The sequence below is a fragment of the Mobula hypostoma genome, chromosome 6 (genome assembly GCF_963921235.1).
Source record: "Mobula hypostoma chromosome 6, sMobHyp1.1, whole genome shotgun sequence".
Classification (NCBI taxonomy): Eukaryota; Metazoa; Chordata; class Chondrichthyes; order Myliobatiformes; family Myliobatidae; genus Mobula; species Mobula hypostoma.
This window is the reverse complement of record NC_086102.1, coordinates 83,861,915-83,886,781: the sequence shown is the minus strand read 5'-3', so window position 1 is coordinate 83,886,781 and position 24,867 is coordinate 83,861,915. Positions and strand designations below refer to the sequence as shown.

At 38.7% G+C, this 24,867-nt stretch overlaps 1 protein-coding gene across 2 annotated transcripts in view; it reads right to left on the bottom strand.

Annotated features, from left to right (window-relative positions):
• Positions 1-823: 823 nt before the first annotated feature.
• The window catches only part of LOC134348147 (integrator complex subunit 6-like), a 123,014-nt gene continuing 98,970 nt past the window's right edge, over positions 824-24,867 (bottom strand). Inside the window, exons 11-18 of one of the 2 annotated variants that reach the window (XM_063051099.1) lie at positions 22,084-22,194; positions 19,927-20,142; positions 17,072-17,198; positions 14,702-14,844; positions 12,648-12,885; positions 8,646-9,014; positions 4,860-4,953; positions 824-1,641 (exon numbers count right to left, since the gene is read on the bottom strand). In XM_063051099.1, coding sequence (XP_062907169.1) covers positions 1,548-1,641; positions 4,860-4,953; positions 8,646-9,014; positions 12,648-12,885; positions 14,702-14,844; positions 17,072-17,198; positions 19,927-20,142; positions 22,084-22,194 — 1,392 coding nt within the window. In that variant the 3' untranslated portion in view covers positions 824-1,547. Of the gene's footprint in view, positions 1,642-4,859; positions 4,954-8,645; positions 9,015-12,647; positions 12,886-14,701; positions 14,845-17,071; positions 17,199-19,926; positions 20,143-22,083; positions 22,195-24,867 lie in introns of those variants that run through there. The other variant, XR_010018361.1, reaches the window with a different exon arrangement.

The following is a 24,867-nucleotide window of genomic DNA, read 5'->3' as shown; positions in this document are numbered from 1 at the left end:
TACTATTTTGAAGAATAGCTGAGGAGTTATCCCCAGCATCCTGACCAACGGCCATCTTCACCTGTATCACTAAAGCATCTCATCTTTAGTACACTGCTGTTTGTGGCAACCTCATGTACAAGTTGGCTCAATGTTCCTTACATTTCAACATTTGAACATCAAACAGATAACTGGCTTTGAAGAACTGTGCCATATCCTGAACAGTGCTACAGAAATTAAAGTCATTGTGGAATTTTGAATTATGAATTATGAATTAAGCAATAAGCCCTCTGTACCTTTCAGGAATTTGTATGTTATTGTTCTATTTACTTTGTTAATTTAAATAGCATCTAGCTGGGGAATTACTAACTATACATACCACTTGACAAATAAGATTGCATGCTTCAATTCTAAAAGTAGCAGCTAACTCATCTATGCAACAGAGTGTGTCGGCAATATTTAATACTTTTTTCCTAAAGTAAGGTTTGTTCAGTCAAAGCACTATTACACAAGGAGTAAAACTGCCTATGAGAATTCCCAAAAAGGGTATATTCAAGTGGTATATCACTTCCTCCTTTCTTGAGTCCACTTGAAGTATTTGGACTTACCTTCTATAAAAGTGAAAATCCAGTCCATGTATTAATCAGTTGAGTACACTGCTAATGCATCATTACACAGCAGTTTAGATGATTAATATCTACAAAGATGGCATCCTCCCAAGTAGACAGTGGGGCCAATTGTTGAGGAAAAAGACACCCAGAGTACACAAGGCTGGTTACACACACACACACACACACACACACACACACACACACACACACACACAGAGGAAAACAATCCAATATAAAATAGATATTTTTAATGCAGGAAATAGTAACAAAGGCATTTAAATAATCTCCAAAATATGGCCTTTTACGATAGAATGTTCCATTCAAAAATAATTTGTCTTAGGCAAATCAGTTTTGTTTAAAAAAAGACAGATGTCCTTATTATTTATACAACTTTCTTGATAAGGGCCAGTTCCCAAAGATTTATCAGAAGGACTGACCTGAGTAAACCAGGACAGGCCAAAAGGAAACTGTGACAAAATGCAGACAAGACAAAACAAAAACACATCTTGGAATTCATTGGACACAAAAGACTTTTCCTCCTTTAATTCCATGCAACATGAAAATCCAATTGGGTTCACTTTTGCCAAATGATTTATCCCATTTTTGAGGCAAGATCCTTCAACACAAAAACAATAATTAATCACAGAAAGCGTATGTTACAGAATGGTGTCTTTCCGAAGGTAAAATAACATAAGTCATCTGTTTAGATAGTAATGTGTCTTGTGCCCAGTGTCCTGAATGTGTCATACAATCATCTTTATCACCAAATGATGGCACTCCTAACACTACTTTTGCCAATGTCCAGATAGGTCTATCGGCACAAAGAAAAGTGAAGGCAAATTTAGCCACAGAATGAGTGAAAGTACAGTAAAAATAAGCTCGTGTGGTCCATTGGGGCTTTCTCAAATGTTTTAAGAGAATACCAGAAAACAGTCCAGTCTCACATCTCAGGATTCATTATCGGCTGTGAATAAAATTTACCCGACTGGATTTACTTTGTATTTCTTCCAAAATCCCTTCAAGCTCTTCAATCAGTACTCGTTTTTTAAACCTATTTTAAGAACAAAATTAAAGCACGTTAGTGTTTTGTAGCAAAAATCCATTAATGGTTTCTTCACCATGGAGATACTTAGGGTGGTGGAGACATTTCAATCATGAATGATATTAACTGCTGGAATTACAAAATATGATCAAAATATGTACAACTTCACCCAATTCATCAGGCTGGTTTATTTCAATCACGTGAGCATCCAAGTCTAATCAGACTCATTATAAGCCAGTCACATTAATTTAATGCAAAGATTTTGTCACTTCCCCACTTGAAAACATCATCTCACTAAATTATGTCTAATTTTCAAGCATCTCTATGCCTTCAGTCACATGAACAGCCTTTGTGGCTTTCTTTCAAAAGCTGACTGATTGCTTCTTTGTTGCTGTTCACAGCTGGAAAGAAAGAGAAGTCATTCCAGTACAATGTAAGGTGTCCACTGATTACTGAGGAAAACATTTTCAGGAAACCAAATCACTTTTTTTGTTTTTGTTTTTTTTTAAAAAAAAAGGAAGATTATGCTTTAAAGGGAAAACACTGAAATATTCTCCCCCATGTGTTTTCTGGGGAGGGTAGTGGGGGGAACACAGCTGATCTGTGGATGAAATCCACAACCACACTAGTGTTACTCTGGTCATACCTAGTCAATGCTCTGCTGCCCGTCCTCCTTTATTACACTCACCATGAACTTGCTCCAACACTACTGCCAGCATCTAACTCTCAAAAGTCTTCAGCTTAAAACTTGTTCTCTATATTTGCTCCCAATACCATATCAGTTCCCCATCGTCTTGCTCTCCCCAGAATTATATAAGCATTGAAATTCTCTTCCTAAGAACCCACATTAAGACCACAGACAAATGCAAATTGTTGTTGCAATAAAATTACAAGCTCCAAGATCAATTTTCAAGAAATTCTCAGAATAAGACTGCAAGACAACTTAGCAGGTCAGCTTAAGTGAAAACATGACTCAAGCATATTGCTCTATGTATAGTATGTGAATCTCCTCCAAGTTTGCTTATAAAATCTTCTCCAAAATTTGCAGCCACACTGACCTTCAAAATGGATAACATTTCCCTTTTCCATGTTTAAGTCTCTACATTGCAGTTGTGCAATATAGAAAGATTCTGGTGGTTCTTTATTGCAAAGCACCAGTTCACCCATTGATTTGTTTCTTCAAAGTCTCAATATCTTGCTGTGCACTCCAGAGAAATATCTGCAGTTGCACAAGTTTCACAACCATGCTCTGCATCAGATATTGGCCAAAGAATACAAGGGCATCAGCCATAGCTGCAGGGGTTAACTAAGTTGTCCTTGTACTTTGTCTCCACTTTCAAACAACAACAGGGAAAAAAAGCTGAAGAATATTTTCAAATGAACCAGCTGTGCTTGGGAAGTAGGAAATGATCCACAATTGAGCACATGTGATCAATAACAGATGGACTAGAGGTTCCATAGTAAGCATCAGGTTCTGGGTGCCCAGAAGATAATGCCAACTGTATAATCAAAATACCATGAGTTTTTAAAACATTATGTAGCCAATCACATCATATTATTGCTCAACAGAAAAGTGAATGAAGACATTGCCATGAAAAAATGTCTGTACAACAGTGTGCCTCAAATGAGTTTTTATTATAAGTATCTTATGTAGGAGGTCTTTGAGAAGCCAAAGGCAGTAGTAATCTCGAGTGAGTATGCTGCCCTGGGAGAAGCTAGGGAGGATGTCAGCAGATCTGTTTCAAACTGTCAACTGTTCAGAAATAGTTGGCTAGGTGATTGAGTTGGCAAGAACACTTTGATTCTAACACTGATAACAAACTTTGGGTGACCCTATAAACATTACTGTCCTGGCAGTGGTGATTACAGCCAGTCTGGATTGTCCTTGCATTCTTTGTTTAATGAATGCTTCTTTCTCTATAAATGCAACAAGAGAGAAGCAGTATACATTTCATTACAAAGATTAGAAGTTCAAATATAGTAATTTGCAGGGGACAGAATTTTATAGAACATGTTATGAAATGGAGAACTGCAGGTACTCTGAATTTGAGTGAGAAGTTGCCAAGGTGTACATTCAGAACAGAAACTTGAAATTTGAAATAAAACTGTGATTCTCACATCATGAAGCCATAAAAAGACATCAAATCAATTTCTAACCAGAAGCTTGGAAGTAGAAATACACACACCCAAATTATTCTGAGCTCCAAATCCTTGGTCAATATCCTTAGAACTTGGAATTTCTCTATTAAGAAAAAGTCACTGAAAAAAATTTGTCAAGCACTGAAGATATTTAAAGCAGCTGTAGGTGAAAACTAATGCAGCTTTTTATGGTCATGAGTTGCAACCTGTTCTATTACCACAAGGGTATGAATTGTAAACCAGATTTTGTTATTCTGCACAATATACCTAATAAAGTGGCCACTATCAGGTACCCCCCTACACCTGCTCATTAAAGCAAATACAGTATTAAATCAGCCAATCATGGAGCATTAATTCAATGCATTAAAGCATGCAGACTTGGTCAAGAGCTTCAGTTGTTATTCAGACCAAACATAAGAACAGGAAAGAAATGTGATCTAAGTGACTTTGACTATGGAATGATTGTTGGTGTCAGACAGGGTGGTTTGTATAGAATTTCCCTGATACACGCACTGATCTACACTAAGACCTTTCCTTAACCAGAAAGAAATTGTGATCAGATTGCACATGGAAGCTAATTAACATCTTCCAAATACTTTTCAATAAAGTGTGGAAGATCAAAAGAATCTCGAATTATCGAAAACATACAAATACAAAACTGAACCAGAAGCAACCAAAACATACAGACACACACGTGTACATATAGATACACAAACACACACACACACATCAATATATGGATTCAATCGTTGTTGTTTTTGCACCTAAAATCAACCCTGGGGCATTTAAATAAATGTGATCTCATCACTCCTGTAACAGAAACACCTTTTAAAATTTGTAGGCTTGTCAGTTGCCAAAAATGACCTAAAACACAAGGGTGAGGGGTGGAGGGAATGAAAGTGTCCCTTCAAAAACACAACAGGTCAGCTAAGATGTGAATGGGGCAAAACACTAAGAAAAATAAAGCCCCAACTATACCATCACCAAAGTGCAATTGATCAATTGGCTGCTTTTGATACATCAAATAATCCTTAAATTGGCATGATGCACTTTCAAATTCCCATCGATACATCAATTTGATGCATTACCTTGCTGCCTCTTTAATGACATTTTGTACAAAAACCATCCGTGTCTCCAGACTGCCTTGCACTAGTTTCAATAAATAGAAGATATTTTCATAATCTGAAAAAGAGACAATATTAAATTAACATTGTAATTTAATGCTCAAGCATCAAGTGCTAGAGTGCTTTAATTGTTCCCATCATAGTCAATGAAAAAGATCAATCCTAATCAGTGTCATGTCTAACAAAGTCATGTGATCACAAGGCAGAGGTGCCTCTACTACATCCATCTTGGGAAAGGATCTCAACAATACTAAATGGTTAAGACCCATTCCCGTCCACCCTTTCAACTCACCAGAGCTTTGTTTCCCACGCAAACTTTCCTGGCTCACTGTAAAATTATACTTTTAACATCTTAAAACAAAAGGCATATTAAAGTCTTGTGGAGTAATATCTAAGGCTGCGTCCACACTACACCGGAATCTTGAAAACGAAGCTTTTTCTGTTCGTTCTGACCTCCCGTCCACACTGAAACGGTGTTTTCATCCCCTGAAAACGGAGATTTTTGAAAACACTCTCCAGAGTCTGTAAATTTGAAAACGATTGTTTCGTGTTGGAGTGTGTACGGGGTAAACGGAGAGATTTTAAAATGCATGACAACACCACAACAACAATGCTTTCTCTGCTTCTGCTTGGTATTGCGCAAGCACTGCCAGACAGCTGTTCTTGGTTTTTGACCCTCCAAAATATTCCGCATGGAATTTAAACTGGAGGTGGCTTTCAAGCTGGTCCCCTCGATTTCTCTGTTTACATCCTCTGTTCTTCTGCCCGTACCCTCCGGTTTCCCAGTCTGTGGTGGTTGTACCCTTGATCTCATGTACCCCGGGGCCTCCAAGCCAGCTCTGTCGCTGACTGACCACCGCTGTTATAACGCGCAGTCGGTGTGAACGGCGTGAGAGTTAAATTGTAAAGTGAGCTTTTTGATTAGATCCCCTAAATTGATTTGATTGAGTCTATCTTTAAAAATATTAAAGATATTAAGAAATACTGCGCAGGTCTGGCGGCAGAAGATCCCACTCTCTTGGTTCTTGATCCTCCAAAATATTCCGCATGGAATTTAAACTGGAGGTGGCGGAGGGGGTGGCGGAGGGTGGGCTGAAGAAGGAGATTTTCGAAGAAAAGCTGCCTTAAATTTAATTGGGTTTGGTTGTGTGACTGTGTTAGGATCGAGATTATTCCATGCTTTAATTGTGCAGGGGAAAAATGAATTGCTGTACACATCTGACTTGGTAGTTAGTATTTCAAATTGAGTTGAGTGCCCTCTTATGTTCCTCATAGGTTTGGGTTTGATCTGGGATTGGTTGTCTATGTCGAGTTGACCATTTAACATTTTGTAATTGTTGATTTTGGGTAGAGGACTGCTTCATGCGTGTGTTGTTTACTTTATTGTCTACATTAATAGTTTGTTTGGAATTAAACATCTCCACTGCTTCGCTGTGTAGTCGTTTGTAACTTGCAGAAACAGCTCGACTTCATTATCTGTCTAAACAAAGAAGTCCGGTCTGATTTTCCCAGCGGAGATTTATTTTGTATTCCTCGAAGACAATGTTGAAAACTTTCTTTCGCTGTTGTTGTTAGTACTCTAAGTTTTATTCTATGGAAATAGCACAATGCTGCCACGGAAACGTAAATATTGTACCGTTTCCTCTTTGCTTGTTTTCTGTAAATGTGTCTGCGCATGCCTGGTAGGAGTAGGTTCGCCCAAATATCTGTTTTGATGTAGACAGAGACATTTTGAAAAACACGTAGTGTGGAAGCCTGTCGTTTTTACTCGAAACCGGCGTTTTCAAAATTATCCAGTCTAGTGTGGACGTAGCCTAAGTTTGGAAAACCTTTCAGTCTGGTAAACAAGGACTATTATTCAAATTTTACTGTAAATGTTTCCAAAGTACAGACACTAATTATCTATTGTAAATCGAATTGAGTAGAACATCAGTTACTACACCACATCCATACGGATACTCCAAGATGTGTCCATGAACAGTTACCTGTTACCTGAGAAAGCAAGAGTTATCTAATGTTTATTTCAGTTTCCATAGTGTCAGAAATCACTTCCGCCATTCATCTCTGCTTATATCTTGAACTCTGCCAATTATCCAATTGTAAAAAACATCATCAGCAATTATAACATAAAAGTTATTTGTTTGACAGGTGGTGTACTAAACATCTTGTATGGCTCCATTATTGTGAATGGATTTAATTACCTGAGTTACACAAGACAATTAAAAAAGAAAGCCTAAGGATATCGGTTTTATACTAAGATACACAATTTCCCTAAGGAAACAATAAGTTTTAGACAGGCATGGCCTGAACCTTGAACACTACTACATTCCTCAGCAGAACTTCCTATCCATGGACTCAGAAAATATGAAATCACCCAGTGTTACCTTTTGATATGGGCAAAAATGTTTACACCTTTGAAACACATCATTGAGCATTTGAGCAAAATACTGAAATGGTGTTATAAAAATGTAAAATAATCTTCCCCCAAATATATTTTTTAAAATTGTATATACTCAGGCCAACGAGCACTTATTGAACAGACACGTTATTCCTCTTTGCAGAGGAGGATTTACCCATTTTGTTGTACCAAATGTCAATGTTGATGGAATTTATCAGTTCAGTTTCGCAACCAAAAGGGTGCCATGGATGAATCAACCAGCTTCATAACAAAAGGTCAATGCCTTCATTCAAGCACATATCGTTGGTCAGGTAAAAGGGGTAATGACAGGACCAAATCTCTACAGTGCAGCTTTTGATAAATTCCAAACTGCCCTTAGTTTAACTAACTTGTTTTATACTATCTCTATGGACACTATTCAAGGAAGAGAACTTCTATTAATTGCACTTGATCAATCTTTGCCAGCATTAGGAAAACTCTCTTTGCTTATTTCTGCTGATGATCAGGATACAAGTGATTACTTATCACAGCAGTACATAAATGACAGCACAGACTAACCAAAGTTCAGGTTATCTTGTAGCAGGAGGTAATGTTGTTTCTCACTACACTTAACACCACCTAGTCCCAGTTTTGCCTTGGCTACACTTTCTACAATCTAGCAAGAAAAGCTGCAACTTTCTGCTGTTACTAAATTACAGTCAAAAACAGATGGGACTTTGCCTTTGTTCATAGGCCCGAGGATAAGAGGTTTGCTTGATATGAAGACAGAAAAGTGTCAGGCTCGATTAGCTGTCTACATTGAATTAACTATGGTAACAGAGATTGAGACCTTAATGCTTCTGCTGTCCCAGTTTTCAGTGACTAAATCAATCTCCTTATGTCCACCAAATGTCAACAGAAAATGGAGTTGAAGTCAGTGAAACACAATCAGATTTGTGATTTCCACTGTTAAATAATCTATGAAAAGCCAAGTAAAATACTCAAAAGACAAATTCTAAAGAGACCAGTCAACTGGCTAGACCAGATTGTGTATTCAAAAAAATAAAATGATGAAACACAGGACAAAACTCTCAAACACCTCATTGTCAGTTCCAGCTGCTGATTTTTTAAAAATATAGAACAGACAGAAATACCTAGTTAAGTAGAATTAAATTTCAAAAGTGTGGACCATAGCCTTAAATACCAGATGCCCAACTATCGTATCATGGTCTTGTGTACATTTACTGCAAATACTGCAGTTGAGATCAACAAGCAAAGTCGAACATTCTGAAAACTCATAACAGAAACATTGCTGAAGACTGTTTCTCCAGGGGAGCAAAGCAAGTGACATTTTATTTTTCAATTATACTTACGTCTGCCTGGTTTACGGATTTCCTTAAAAATTTGTGCCCTTAGCTCTATATTAGTCTCTTGCTGTTTTGACCTCATAAGTGTTTTAATAGCATTTGGTGAAGACCTGTTCAAAAGTCCATCCTGACAAACTCCACTGTCTTTTGATTCCTCGTGATTAAGGTCAACACTAATAGAATTATTATTGACCACTAACAGACCACCGTCCATCTCATGATTGGTGAATTCTTCTGCAAACTCCACGGAGCCAGACGTTGAATGGATCAATGGTGATGATGAGTCCAGTCTCTGGGATGGAATTTCAACTGCAAGTGAGTCCGCAATATTGTTTTCAACATAATCAACACACATAGCCTGGTTTTCTTCAGTCTCTAGAAAAGGAGGAAGAAACAAGCCAGTCAACATTAATGCAGCCATTTAAAATTTTACATAAATTATTTATTCTTTAAACAAAACACTCCACCCATTTTTCTTTTGAGAGTCATCTTGGTTAGATGCTAGCACTGTAACCTTAAATTCAGAATGTGACAGATCGACACCACACAATAGTTCGTGCACACAATCTGGGTGATATTTCAATGTAGTAAATATTACACTTTTGGTGGTGCTGCTTGCTTAGCCAGATGTCAGCAGCTCTCCCAACATCTTTACAGCAGAAAAGCCAGCTCTCAGTGTCTCAACCAAGAGTCTCCCAAATCATTACCAGAAAAAAAAGCTTCATTCATCTTTGTCGGATATTTCCCTGAACTAATTGCCTGATATCTTTACCATTGCTCGATTGTGACATGGCTGCAAATTGAAGTTCCATTCCAAAGACCTCAGGATCAAATAATGCAATGTAGCACTAAGGAAGAAATGCACTGCTAAGCAGCATTGCCTGCATCAGTTGAGGGAAAACTAACATTGGTAGCTATTGTCAAGCTCAATGTGTTGAAAAGTCAAGGGTAGTACGTTGAATGTTATGTCCCAAGAACTACTATACAGAATGACATTATTAAACATAATAAAGCCATAAAGCATGAGCAGAATTAGGTCATTCAGCCCATCAAGTCTACTTCACCATTCCATCATGGCTGATTTATTTCTCCTCTCAACCTCATTCCCCTGCTTTCACCTTGCAACCTTTAACACCCTGACTAATCAAGAACCTATCAACCTCCACTTCAAATATACTCAATAACTTGGCCTCCCCAGCCGTCCATGACAATGAATTCCAGATTCACCACCCTCTGGCTAAAGAAATACCTTCTCATCTCCATTCTAAAGACAAGTTCTTGTATTCTGAGGCTGACTCACCCACTATAGGAAACATCCTGTCCACATCCACTCATCTAGGACTGTCAATATTCAATAGATTTCAATGAGATTTCCCCCTCCCCCATTCTTCTATACTCTAGAAAGTACAGGTATGGAGCCATCAAACATTCCCGGAATCATTCTTGTGAATCTCCTTTCGACCTTCTCCAGTGCAAGCATATTTTTTTTATATATAAGAGGCCCAAAACTGTTCACAACACTCCAAGTGTGGTCTGACCAATTTATTACAAAGCCTCAGCAAATTCTAGTCCTTTCAAAACAAATGCTAACATTACATTTGCCGTTCTTACCACCAAATCAACCCACAAGTTAACCTTTAGGGAATCATGCACAAGGACTCCCAAGTCCCATTGTACCTGATTTTTGAATGTTCTCCCATTTAGAAAATAATCTATGCCATTATTCTTTCTACCAAAGTGCATGAATGTACACTTCCTTACACTATATTCCATCCGCAACTTCTTTGGCCATTCTCCCAATCCGTTCAAGTCCTTCAGCAGACTCTGCTTCGTCAACACTATCTGCCTCCCCAACAGTCTTCGCATCATTTGCAAACTTGGCCACAAAGCCATCAATTCCAGCATCTAAACCATTGACATATAATATGAAAAGTTGTCCCAATACTGACCTGTGGAACACTAGTCACCAGCAGCCAATCAGAAAAGACATATTTTATTCCCACTCTCTGCACCCTGCCAGTCAGCCAATCTGCCATCCATGCTACTATCTTTCGTGTCATACCATGGCTTCTCTTCTTGTTAAGCAACTTCTTGTGCAGCACCTTATCAAAGACCTTCTGAAAATCCAAGTAAACAACATCCACTGACTGTCTATCCTGCCTATTGCCTCAAAGAATTCCAACAGATTTATCAGGCAAGACTTCCCCTCAAGGAAATCATACTGACTTTGGCCTATTTTATCATGTGCCTCTAAGAACCCCAGAACCACATCCTTAATAATAGACTCCAACATCTTCCCAACCACCGAAGTCAGGCTAATTGGCCTACAATTTCCTTTCTTCTGCCTCCCTCCCTTCTTGAAGAGTGGTGTGACATTTGCAATTTTCCAGTCCTCCAGAACCATTACAGAATCTAGTGATACTTGAAAGATCCTTCAGATACTTCTTTCAGAACCCTGGGGTGTAGTCCATCCAGTCCAGGTGGCTTATCTACCTTCAGACCTTTCAGCTTCCCAAGTACCTTCTCCTTAGTAAAAACAACTACACTCACTCATTTCCACTTACACTCTCGAATTTCTGGCAAACTACTAACGTCTTCCACAGTGAAGAGTGACACAAAATACTTTATAGTCGCCAAACAATTGATACTAGAACATACAATCATCACAGCGATATTTGATTCTGTGCTTCCCACTCTCTGGATTACAAATCGATAGCAAATATTAAAAATATAATTATAAATCATAAATAGAAAATAGAAAAATGGTAAGGTAATCAAGATTGTCCGCTATTTCGTTCTCCACCATTACTACTTCTCCAACATTATTTTCCAACAGTCCAATATCCACTCTCAACTCTTAATTTTTTTCTTTAATATGTATGTAAAAAACTTTTGGTATCCTTTTATATTATTAGCTAGCTTATCTTCATATTTTCTCTCCTTATGGCTTTTTTGTAGTTATTTTCTGTTGGTTTTTAATAACTTCTCAATCCTCTAACTCCCCGTTTTTTTTGCACTCCACTGTAATGTTGATAAATCTGACCTCACTTTTGCCCTCTCAAACTGCAGGGTGAATTCTATCATATTACGATCACTGTCTCCTAAAGGTTCCATTACCTAAAGCTCCCTAATCAAATCTGGTTCATTGCACAACACCCAATCCAGAACTGCCGTTCCCTTAATGGGCTCAACCACATGCTGCTCTAAAAAGCTCATCACATTGGCAGTCTACAAATTCCCTCCTAAGTTGATAATATCATGAAGTTCAAGATATTAGTTTCTCAGCAATGCAGAAGCAAACTAAACAGTCCCTGTAGTCTCTGAAACAAGCACAAAGAACAGATGCTGAACTAAATGTAATGACATTAAGACATTGTACTCTTTTAGGATACCCAATGTAAGATAATAAATTATTAGTATCACACAAAGACAACATTAATGTTATAATCAGAATCAGGTTTAATATCATCAGCATACGTCATGAAATTTGTTAACTTTGCAGCAGCAGTACAAGATAAATAAAGGAAAAAACTGAACCACAGTAAGAGTATGTGAAATAAATAGTTGTTAAAATTAGTGCAAAAACAGAAATTAAAAATGTAGAACCACGTATCTACATAATAAAGTGATGGTAAAATTGAAACAAAGGAGAAGGGGCAGAAAGGGCTGTAAAGGGTACTCCACAAGGTTTGTAAACACAGGACAGAAGTAAACCAAGAGTAGAAACTATGAGTGATTAAGGCTTTGGCCATATACAAATGAAAATGAAACAATTCTCCAGCAAAATGTTAAAAAAAAAATTGGGTAACCAAATCAGATTTTGGCGAATTCAATCCAGTGTAGTTCTGTTTAACTCTTCTGCATTCAACACAAGTGACTGATATATTGTTTCATTTGCTTTATTAACAGAAACACATACCAGTTTGTGATACAGGCTTTTCATGAGCTCATGTACAAGCTTGTTTCAAATCTTCATGTTGAACATCCACAAACTGCATAAGCTCTTACCTTGAATAGCAGCCACAGGCTTTATAAGATCTGCCTGTGGTTGTACAACTGGGATAAGGGGAGGGCCCTTGCCACCGCTGTGATTTGCCATTGTCGATAGCGTTAGTGGACGTCCCTTCAATAAAGGTGACATACAGCGACGCCTTTTTGGAATTCCTGCCACATTCAGTTCTGTTGGTCTCTTGCTTCTGTTCTGAGGTCCTGACACAAACTCATCAGCTTCATCAATCATCATTCCCTGCAAGACAAAGGTCATTAACTCAAGTCCATGTAACGAAATGTGAGCTTTAAAAGAGTAAAAGTATGTTTTAAAACAGGTATGGGGAGAGTAAAGGAAAAAGCCAGTTTCAACTGCATTATATTAAATGAACAGGAAAAAAAAATCTCAATTTCAAGCAAAGAGTAAAAGAGTGAGACTAAGTAGGTAGCTTGTTCAAAATAAACTGATATTATCATGAGACTGAATAACGTCCATCTAGCTGTATCTTATGATCAAGCAAAAAGTACAATATGCAAGTCTGCAAAGAATCAGGGGGCAAGCTTCCTCAAATTAATAACTTATCCAGTGACAGTCAGGATGATATTATAGGATTACTCTTAGTCTCAGCACCTCCGTTTTAAACAAGGAGAGAACAAATACAATAATACAGGAACCAATCTGCACTGTAATTACTCTCTGGCAAGGAGTGTGTAAACCTGAATGCAAAGTCTCTTTGGTAAACAGCACACCCATTAATGAGGCTCATCCATAACATCACTAAGGGTGCTAGAAAAGACTCACAGCCCGTTGAACACCCATAAGCTACAGTTTTAGGAGGATGTAGAAGTGGAGCAAACATTTGAAATGAAAATCAAAAGGCTACATTTGCTAGAATTCTTAAGAACAGAAAAGGCTGGAAATAATCAGATGGTCAGCCAGCATCTGGATAGAAAGCTAGGTTGTGAATGGAAAAAGGATAGTTGTGGTAGGAGACCAAATCTATCAAATGAAGTTGATGCCACCTAGCTAACAGATGAATTAGAACAAATGGATTACCTGAAGAAAATAAGGTAGCCAACTTAGTTAATATTGGGCATACGTAAAACTGTTGAATGAATGTTTAAAGGGGGTTTAAAATGCATTGGTGGTAGATCAAAGTTCTGGTAGCATTACTGCCTTATCACATTAAAAAAAAATGAGAAAACTGAATTGCTGCATCTGTTAGCTCCACTTTCAGGTCAGATTTGATATAAAATACATTTCACTTTGATAGTTAATTGAAATATTATACAGCAGCATTTTGCCAATTTTAAATTCAATCAGTAAAAGCAATGAAGGTTGTATTTTTAAAAAAGTTCTTTGCCCCCCCCCCCACCCCGAGAAAAGAACGTTCACACAAGGTGCAGTACTGTGCACAAATCCTTGGCACATAAACAGATAGGGTGTCCAAGACCTTTGTACAGTATTGTATGTGTCTTTTCAGTAATCTAATAACACTTAGAGTACTTAGCTTTGTATTAGCTCAGCAGTGTTTCCCCAACCACTTTCTTATTTTAACTAATCGATAGTACTGTGCAAAAGTCTTAAGACACTCTAGATATATACACACACACACATATATATATACATACACACACACACATATACATACACACACACACACATACATATACATACACATATGTGTGTGTGTGTGTGTGTGTGTGTGTGTGTGCGTGTGTACACACACACACCCCCAAGACATTTGCACAGTACTGTAGATTTAATCAAGATGTAACAAATGTTCCATGTAAGCAAAAGTACTGGAGCAAAAACAACCAACAGTCTCAAGAGAGCCATTTACATGTCTGCCCAATGACTTATGCTACTTATGGCTTCACAGCTAAAATTGCTAAAGAAAATTAGTACAAGGCAAAAACAGAAACACCCAACAGCTCAAGAGACTCAATCTGCAGTACAGCAGGAAATATTTGTTTAAACACCTTGGATGGACGCCGAGGTATACAAGCTCTTCTGGGAAAGGTCAAAGAACACTCAAGTGCAGTAGCCCACATTTAAATACATTGACACTTACCTTCTTGTCCAACTTGAAAGGATTTCCAAATGTATGCAATCTCCTGGGCTGATCAGGGTCAAGTTCACGTAGAGGAGAAGGCACATGTTTCAGAAATTCCTGGTAATTTCCCATCTGTGCTATTGGGACACTGTGCATCTGATCTGAAGGAGGATAAATATTAACATGGACAATTCATCATTCTAATTTTCACAGTAGACCTGAGTGTAATGCCAGAGATTCTACTCATATACAACACCACTACTTCTCACAGCATACAACTATACCATTAACTTGCAATATTTCATTAATCCCCATCGTCAAAGGCAGAAACTGGAACTGAGCACATTCCATAACTAAAATAGTATACATTACATGAAAATAATTTTCAAATATTCTAAAAAAAAAGCAATTACATAGGGCATGTAGGAACTCTAAAAATTGATGTCCAAAATCAACAGGTAAAAAACACACACACAACACATAAGACACAGGAGCAGAATTAGGCCATTTGGCCCATTGAACCTGCTCCGCCATTTCATCATGGCTGATCCGTTTCCCTCTCAACCCCATCCTATGCCTTCTGCCCATAACCCTGCATGCTCTAACTAATCTAGAACCTATCAACCTTTGTCTTAAGTATACAAAATAAGCTGACCTCCACAGCCCCGTGGAAACAAATTCCACAGATTCACCACTCACTGAAATTCCTCCTTAACTTTGTTCTAAAGAGACTCCCCCCTCTATTCTGAGGCTGTGCCATCTGGTCCTAGATTCCTCCACCACAGGAAACATCCTCTCCACTATCTAAACCTTTCAAGTTTCAATAAGATTCTACCCCTCCCCCCACTCCATATTCTTCAAAATTCCAGCAAGTGAAGGCCCAGATCCACCAATTGCTCCTCATACAACAAGCCTTTCATTACGAGAATCATTCTTGTGACCATCCTGTAAACCCTCTCCCACGTCAGCACAGCCTTTCTTAGATAAGGGGCCCATAACTGCTCACAATACTTCAAGTATTGGCTTTTTTAGTTGCCTTCTGTTAGAACACACACATAGATTACACATATGTGCCCAAGACTTTTGCATAGTCCTGTACTAATTTACTGTATTGCACTGTACAGCTGCCACAAAAAAAGTCATGACATATATAAGTGATGATAAACCCCATTCTAATGTGGGTCTCTATTGTGGACAGAGTGGGGAGGGGACAGGGAGAGGGGACAGAACAGGAAGCACTAGAGAGACATTCTGCAATGATCAATAAACCAATTGTTTGAATCAAATCACCTTGCCTGGTGCCTCAGGGTTGTGTGTGTCTGCACCCCTACTACCCCAGCATCCCACCTCTGTCACCTGCACCATATCCCTTCTGCAGCACTCCACCCTTGCCACTTCCAACATCATTTGCTCCTGCCAGATATACAAACTTGCTCTCTGCTCCATATTGACAAATACAGTAATTTAGACACCTTAGTGTTTTATATATATATATATGCCTAAGAGCTTTGCACAGTACTGTACACACACAAGTATGACATTTTAAGATAAACTGTAAAAAAAATGAATTAGAAAGTTAAACAACTCCATATAACTACCAACTCCAAAATGTGATAGCATTTTAACTGAGCGGCAAGAGCAACTTAAAATGAATTAATATTTCAAGATGCAATGCTAACGACTGCCTCTATGTAACTAAAGAAACTACAAGTTCAAGTCCCATTTTAGGACCAAGTAAACAAAGTAAAATTTTAATTATCTGAGTGCATTCATACTCTCGCCATTCTGTATGTCTAAATCCTCTGGCCTCAGACTAGAGATAATTTCTCAATGCCTTCTCCAACAACTCTCCTCAAAATTACCCTTCTTTTTCAATATTCTTAAGAATAAATACATAGAAAGTTCTTAATATCATCTTTCCTATCATTTTGGATTCAGTTTCAATTTTTATCTTATTACACTGTCCTGAAGTGCTTTGGAGTTTTATTTTCCTCCCTGGGTTAGAATAAATGAAATTATTGCTGTCCTATTTGATAGTATTTTGCACTGGAGGCAAAGCACTTTTGGACCACTCCAGGTAACAGTGTGATATCAAAGCACGTTTTCTTCTTCTAACTGAACAGCACACATCTCTTTTCTACCTTCCTAAGTTATTAAATACAACAGAATAATTATAAGAAAAAGCACAACTACTGTTTGTTAGATTTCTCTGACACTGAAAGAAAAAGGTTCTTTTACGAATACCGAGTAATTGTTTTTCTTGCTTCAGTGCTTCACCCAATTAATAATGAAAATGGTGTTTAATTACCCATATCATGCACCCATTGCAATGGCACCCATTCAAATGACATGTACAAAGCATTAAATCACATCCTTTTTTTTCCCTACCTTCATCTTGTCCTTTCAATGGGCCATGTGCTGTTTTTAATAGGTTTAACCTCATGCGTGTAAGCTGATCCAAAAGATTTCTTCTTGGTATGTCATAAGCATTCTTGTAGCTCTGCGGCTTCAAATCCTTTAAAAAAATTTTAAGGAAATAAAAATTAGATACTTACATGTTCTTACATGTCAGACATTTGCTAAGGTGACTTTCAAGAACCAGGTCCAGGACAATGATGCTTCTATAGTTACAGTTGCATTGACAATACTGTCCAGTGCACAGTCAACTCAGGGTCATGTGAAATATATTTATGAACAGAACTGCCTGTTTCAAGCTAAAGATGTTGCAACACTAGGACCAGGAGAATCTACGTGGTTTTGCATGAAACCACTTCGTTCCATCAGACTTCCTCAGTGATTTCTTTATTTAAAAGGCCAGGTATAATTATTAATCAAATGTACACAAGAGAAGGAAACATGACTCTCCACTGGAAAAGCAAACATCAGAATACCCATAAGTAAACTGAGAAGCCATGGCCTGGTCTTGGAACACAAAAGGTATGAATATATCCAATTAGAAGTCAAAATGCCATAGTTCTTTAGCGATCAATTCTGATCTAACATTTGAAGAAATTAATATTGTTGGCAAAATTTTTTGGGATAACAAGACTCACATAATTGCATAAAATCCCATTCCACTGTGTTTCAACATGATAGAAAACATATTTTAAATAATTTGAAGATATTTGCCAGATAAGTTCTCTGTTTAGCACAATTCCTGTTGGCGTGTGGCCAAGTGGTTAAGGTCTGGTGATTTGAAGGTCGCAAGTTCAAGACTTGGCTATGTCCTTGAGCAAGGCACTTAACCACACATTGCTCTGCAACGACACCGGTGCCAAGCTGTATGGGTCCTAATGCCCTTCCCTTGGACAACATCGGTGGCGTGGAGAGGGGAGACTTGCAGCATGGTGGTCTTCCATACAACCTTGCCCAGGCCTGCACCCTGGAAACTTTCAAAGGCGCAAATCCATGGTCTCATGAGACTAACAGGTAGGGTGTGTGTGTGTGTGTGTGTGTGTGTATATATGTATGTATGTGTGTATATGTATGTATGTGTGTATGTATGTATGTGTGTATGTATGTATGTGTATATGTATGTATGTGTATATGTATGTATGTGTATATGTATGTATGTGTATATGTATGTATGTGTATATGTATGTATGTGTATATGTATGTATGTGTATATGTATGTATGTATGTGTATATGTATGTATTACATACACACACCATTTCAGGGAAATACCCAACAGATTCTACAGCTCACCAAAGGTGAGTCTGACAAAAGATTTCTCATTCAAGATGCTTCTTTCTACCTTTAATGCAGCTTTCACTAGTTTTCTGGAAATTTCATTCCAAAATTGGCCAGTTTTTCTTCTCTCAATTAAGAACCCCCCCCCACCCTGACTCCAACCTTAGCACCTTGCAGAATAAAATATATACTTAGTAGCCACTTTATTAGGTACACCTGTTTGTTAATGGAAATACCTAATCAGCCACTCATATAGCAACAATTGAATGCACTAAAAAAAAACAGACATGATCAAGAGGTTCTGTTGTCGTTCAGACCAAACATCAGAATGGGGAAGAAATGTGACCCAAGTGACTTAAGACCGTGGAATGATTGCCGGCACAAGACAGGATGGTTTCAGCATCGCAGAAACTGCTATTCTCCTGGATTTCACTCCCAAGTCTCTAGAGTTTATAGAGAATGGTGTGAAGAGTAAATATCATGCAGTGAACAGCAGTTCGGTGGGTGAAAATGCCATGTTAATGAGAAGTCAGAGGAGAATGGCCAGACTAGTTCAAGCCGAGAAAGGTGACAGCAACTCAAATAACAATGCATTACAACAGTGGTATACAGAAGAATATTCCTGAATGTACAACATGTCAAACCTTAAAATGGATGGGCTACAGCAGGAGACCATGTGGGGGTCCCCTCCTGTACCTACTAAGTGGCCACTGTGTGTATATTCTTATTGTAAAGACAAATCAGGAACTGGCATTATCTGTCATAGGTTATAAGATCACTTTTGTTAACTTCAAACATTGCCTCTTGAATGAGATCGAACTAATAGGCTCCAATGATTTACTGTTAATGAAAATCCAAGCCTATTTCACAGTAGTGTACTCACCAACTTTAACTTTTGTTGTTTTTTTTATTTACAGCACAGAATTTCCCCTTCAAGCCACACCACCCAACAATCCCCCATTTAATCCTAGCGTAATCACGGGACAATTTACAATGACCAATAACCTACCAGTAGGTCTTTGGACTGTGGGAGGAAACACACGCGGTACAGGAAGAAGGTACAAACTCCTTACAAGCAGCAGCAAGAACTGAACCTGGATCACTGGTACCGTAACGCTACGCTACTGTGCTGCCCTGGAATACCTGGTACAAACCATTGCTTCTCAGGACACTTAACCACAAATAGATATCTTCTTCGGTGAATTACAGCCTTCATTGCTCTAACAAGAAATGTAATGTGATGCCAAAGTGCTCAAGCCACTTTTCTGCAGATTACTCTGTTTATCATTAAGGAGGCAACATACCTCCAGTGATCTTCACAATTTCCTTGTGAAGCTGAAGAGCAAAAGATCTCCAAAACCAAAGCTTTTAACTTTCAAATCAGCCTGGTATGAAAATGGAAAGTTCTCCTTTTGGCTCTGGAAATCTCTTAGAGAAGTTACTTTTAAAAAACCTTTGCAATTCCTGTGTTTTGTATTGAAATAGTAATTCTCACTTAGGCAATAAAATAAATTTTGCATTTAAAATTGCAAATACCTGAAAGGTGTCTCACCTTATTCAGAATTCCAATTTGATAGCCAGCAAACTCCTTCACATTTAGATCCATAAGTCTGTATGGAGGGTCTCCCGTGATGCCCATTAGAATTTGCCTCAAGTCTTTGCGTTGTGTTAACAAGAGAGCATTGCTTCTGTTTCTTACTTTAATGCCAGACTCTTGAAGTTGCTTCTTACCCACTGAACTTATGATTCGATCAGATTCTACTTTAGCCTGAGAATTAGCAGAAGGATGTTTTACCAAGGAAATAAATTAAAATTCAAGATAAAAAGATAACAGACAAGAAATTGAAAATATTTCTATTAACTAAATATTTAAAGAATTAATGTCACATTCCACGTGTGACAATCAATGAGGAATCATCTAAGTGCACGAACATATTCAAGGACGAAAATGATTTCATTCAAATATATAAAGAGAGTTAGATTCCTTAAAAATAAAACTGAATTTTCACTGCACTTTACAACCTTTGTCCCAAAGCGCAAATCAAATATTTGATTATAAACCTCTAAACTGTAAGCAAGCAAAAAAATGGGCAAAACTTGAAAAGAATTGAAGTGAGCACAACTAATACTATATACAGCCTTTCTCAAACTCACTGAGCCCTTTGACCAGGAGGAACTTATGAAACACTCACTTAACATTCAATTGCCCACAGAAATGGGTCTCTAATTTACATTTGCTGTATGATGAGATGCAAGTCACAGGTCAAAAACAGAGTTGATCTCAGTGAAGACGGGTGTCAAACAAGGCTGTAATATTGCCATTTTTGCACATTTTTATTATAGTGTTGCATCTCTCTTTCAACAAGCTTCCAACAAGAGTAGAGCAAATCTTCAAAACTAATAGTGAACAATTCACCTATGGTGCATCACAGGGGCATAACTAGTAGAGCTGCTGCCTCATACTAAGAGTGACCTGGTTCAGTACTGACCTCCAGTGTTGTCTGTGTGGAATTTATGTACCCTCTTTGTCATTACTGTTGTATGAGTGCAAATGGGCTTTGTGGGTCACAGGCAGTTTCTATGCTATATGACCATGGCAATGCCCCGAAACCTTACAACAGTCAAGGTGCATATGTGGATGATGCTTGTGTTTTCATGCATTCATTCGACTGAGCACCAAGCCTCCATCGATTCATTGACTGAAGCAGACAAGGACCTTGCACCCAATACCCAGAGATAAAAGCAACACACAAAAAAAGCTGGTGAACGCAGCAGGCCAGGCAGCATCTATAGGAAGAGGTACAGTCTCTGCCCGAAATGTTGACTGTACCTCTTCCTATAGATGCTGCCTGGCCTGCTGCGTTCACCAGCATTTTTTGTGTGTGTTGCTTGAATTTCCAGCATCTACAGATTTCCTCGTTTCCCAGAGATAAAAGGTTGTCTGCTAACCAGCCTCCACTGCAGACTTCTCACAAACAACCCACAAAGGTTCACGGAGGTACTCTGGGAATCATAAAAATCATCACCTGCCATGGACCATCACAGTCTTTGTTCAACTGACACAGCATATTAAGTCGTCAAATTTGGCCCCAAACCAATGTCTACTAAACATTGACCCCTGCCCTCCTAAATGCTTTTAAGAACTAGAGTGCCAACAGCAATCCATCATGGCACTAGAAAATAATGTTGCTAATATCACTTCAGCAAAACCCTCAATTTCACTGGAAGAATAAGCAATGGTCAGTGGGAGTGGCCATGGACCATATCCACACCTAGGCCAATGCCACCATATCCACACCTAGGTCCCAGTTATGCTCAGTAAGTTCCTTCAGGTAGACCACACTGTTACATAACTGACATCAGAATCCTGAATCTGCAATACTATTCTAACGTTTTACTAACAGGAAGAGACTGAGAAGCAGGCCTCAATTCTTCTGTGCTGGAACGACTAAAACAATTCTAATTTCACATTTGTGCCCGTGAAAATGTATTGGCAAGGATGGAGCTTTGTGTAAGTGCTGCTACTTCCACACCAACACACAACTGATAAGTGATTTTTAACTTTAGTTAACATGGCCACAAAGTTGGATAAAAACTTGGCTATTCTTTACAAGAAATACTTAAGATCTCCAAATCAATCAAGTGTTACCGCAGTGTGGGAAGGGTGCTGGAAAGAAGTGATCAGATAAATTGAAAATAAAATCTTTACCTGTTGGCTAAGTTTTTTGAGGTAAGAAATAACACTGTAGCTAAGACCATAGTCCACTCCTTCTGCAATCAAATTCGGAGCTCCCATCATCCTCAATGCTTTTTTCAAAGGCTGTTGAAATTTAACAAAATATTTACTGCATCAAATGTCATTCACTCAGGGAACACTCAGGGAATCATCAGAATGAAAAAAAATCTGCTGTGAAATTTCACACTGCATCAACTCTGCCTAAGACCTAAGCAATTTTTTCTAGTCTGAGTACCATATTTGAAGAGGATGCACACCGAGATTACAGTACAATGAAATGCAGATGCTGAAACTTAGAAGAAAACATCAACTGACAGAAGAACTCAGTAGGTCAATCAGCCTACTGGAGCTAAGAAATAACCATTTCAGGTCAAGATCTTGCATCTGTCCAACACTGATTAAAGGATAGAAATATAGACTATCCCATTGCTTCCACAGATGCTGTTTAAACCACGTAGTGTTTTTTTTTCACCCTTGACATTGTAACAAAGGATCACAACTGCAAAAATAAATTTCAAGTTCTGCTCCTATTGCATTCATCAACTGGTCTCTGGAAATCCGATAACATTTGATGCCACACAAACTGCTTTTTGAAATGGTACCTTCATACTGCCCAATAGTAACAGGGATATCGAAGAGCAGATAGGGAAGCAGATCCAGGAAAGGTGTAATAATAACAGAGTTGTTGTGATGGGAGATTTTAATTTCCCGAATATTGACTGGCGTCTTCCTAGAGCAAGGGGTTTAGATGGGGTGGAGTTTGTTAGGTGTGTTCAGGAAGGTTTCTTGACACAACATGTAGATAAGCCTACAGGAGGAGAGACTGTACTTGATTTGGTATTGGGAAATGAACCTGGTCATGTGTCAGATCTCTCGGTGGCAGAGCACTTTGGAGATAGTGATCATAATTCTATCTCCTTTACAATAGTATTGGAGAGAGATAGGAACAGACAAGTTAGAAAAGTGTTTCATTGGAGTAAGGGGAATTACAAGGCTATCAGGCAGGAAATTGGAAGCTTAAATTGGGAACAGATGTTCTCAGGGAAAAGTACGGAAGAAATGTGGCAAATATTCAGGGGATATTTGTGTGAAGTTCTGCATAGGTACGTTCCAATGAGACAGGGTAGTTATGATAGGGTACAGGAACCGTGGTGTACAATGGCTGTATTAAATTTAGTCAAGAAGCAAAGAAAAGCTTACAAAAGGTTCAGAGATCTAATGTTAGAGATCTAGAAGATCATAAGGCTAACAGGAAGGAGCTTAAGGTGGAAATTAGGAGAGCCAGAAGGGGCCATGAGAAGGCCTTGCTGGGCAGAATTAAAGAAAACCCCAAGGCATTCTACAAGTATGTGAAGAGCAAGAGGATAAGACGTGGAAGAATAGGACCTATCAAGTGTGACAGTGGGAAAGTGTGTATGGAACAGGAGGAAATAGCAGAGGTACTTCATGAATACTTTACTTCAGTATTCACTATGGAAAAGGATCTTAGTGATTGTAGTGATGACTTACAGCAGACTGAAAAGCTTGAGCATGTAGATATTAAGAAAGAGGATGTGCTGGAGTTTTTGGAAAGCGTCAAGTTGGATAAATCACCGGGACTGGATGAGATGTACCCCGGGCTACTGTGGGAGGCGAGGAAGGAGATTGCTGAGCCTCTGGCAAAGATCTTTGCATCATCAATGGGGATGGGAGAGGTTCTAGAGGATTGGAGGGTTGCGGATGTTGTTCCCTTATTCAAGAAAGAGACGAGAGATAGCCCAGGAAATTATGGACCAGTGAGTCTTACTTCAGTGGTTGGCAAGTTGATTCAGAAGATCCTGAGAGGCAGGATTTATGAACATTTGGAGAGGTATAATATGATTAGGAATAGTCAGCATGACTTTGTTAAGGGCAGATTGTGCCTTACGAGCCTGACTGAATTTTTTGAGGATGTGACTAAACACATTGATGAAGGAAGAGCAGTAGATGTTGTGTATATGGATTTCAGCAAGGCATTTGATAAGGTACCCCATATAAGGATTACTGAGAAAGTAAGGAGGCATAGGATCCAAGGGGACATTGCTTTAAGGATCCAGAACTGGCTTGCCCACAGAAGGCAAAGAGTGGTTGTAGACAGGTCATATTCTGCATGGATGTCTGTGACCAGTGGTGTGCCTCAGGAATCTGTTCTGGGACCCACTCTTCGTGGTTTTTATAAATGACCTGGATGAGGAAGTGGAGGGATGGGTTAGTAAGTTTGTTGATGACACAAAGGTTGGAGGTGTTGTGGATAGTGTGGAGGGCTGTCAGAGGTTATTGATAGGATACAAAACTGGGCTGAGAAGTGGCAGATGGAGTTCAACCCAGATAAATGTGAAGTGGTTCATTTTGGTAGGTCAGACATGATGGCAGAATATAGTATTAATGGTAAGACTCCTGGTAGTGTGGAGGATCAGAGGAATCTTGGGGTCCAAGTCCATAGGACACTCAAAGTAGCTGCACAGGTGAACTCTGTGGTTAAGGCGGCATACAGTGTATTGGCCTTCATCAATAGTGGAACTGAATTTAGGAGCAGAGAGGTAATGTTGCATCTATATAGGACCTTGGTCAGACCCCACTTGGAGTACTGTGCTCAGTTCTGGTCGTCTCACTACAAGAAGGATGTGGAAACCAAAGAAAGGGTGCAGAGGAGATTTACAAGGATGTTGCCTGGATTGGGGAGCATGCGTTATGAAAACAGGTTGAGTGAACTCGGCCTTTTCTCCTTGGAGCGACGGA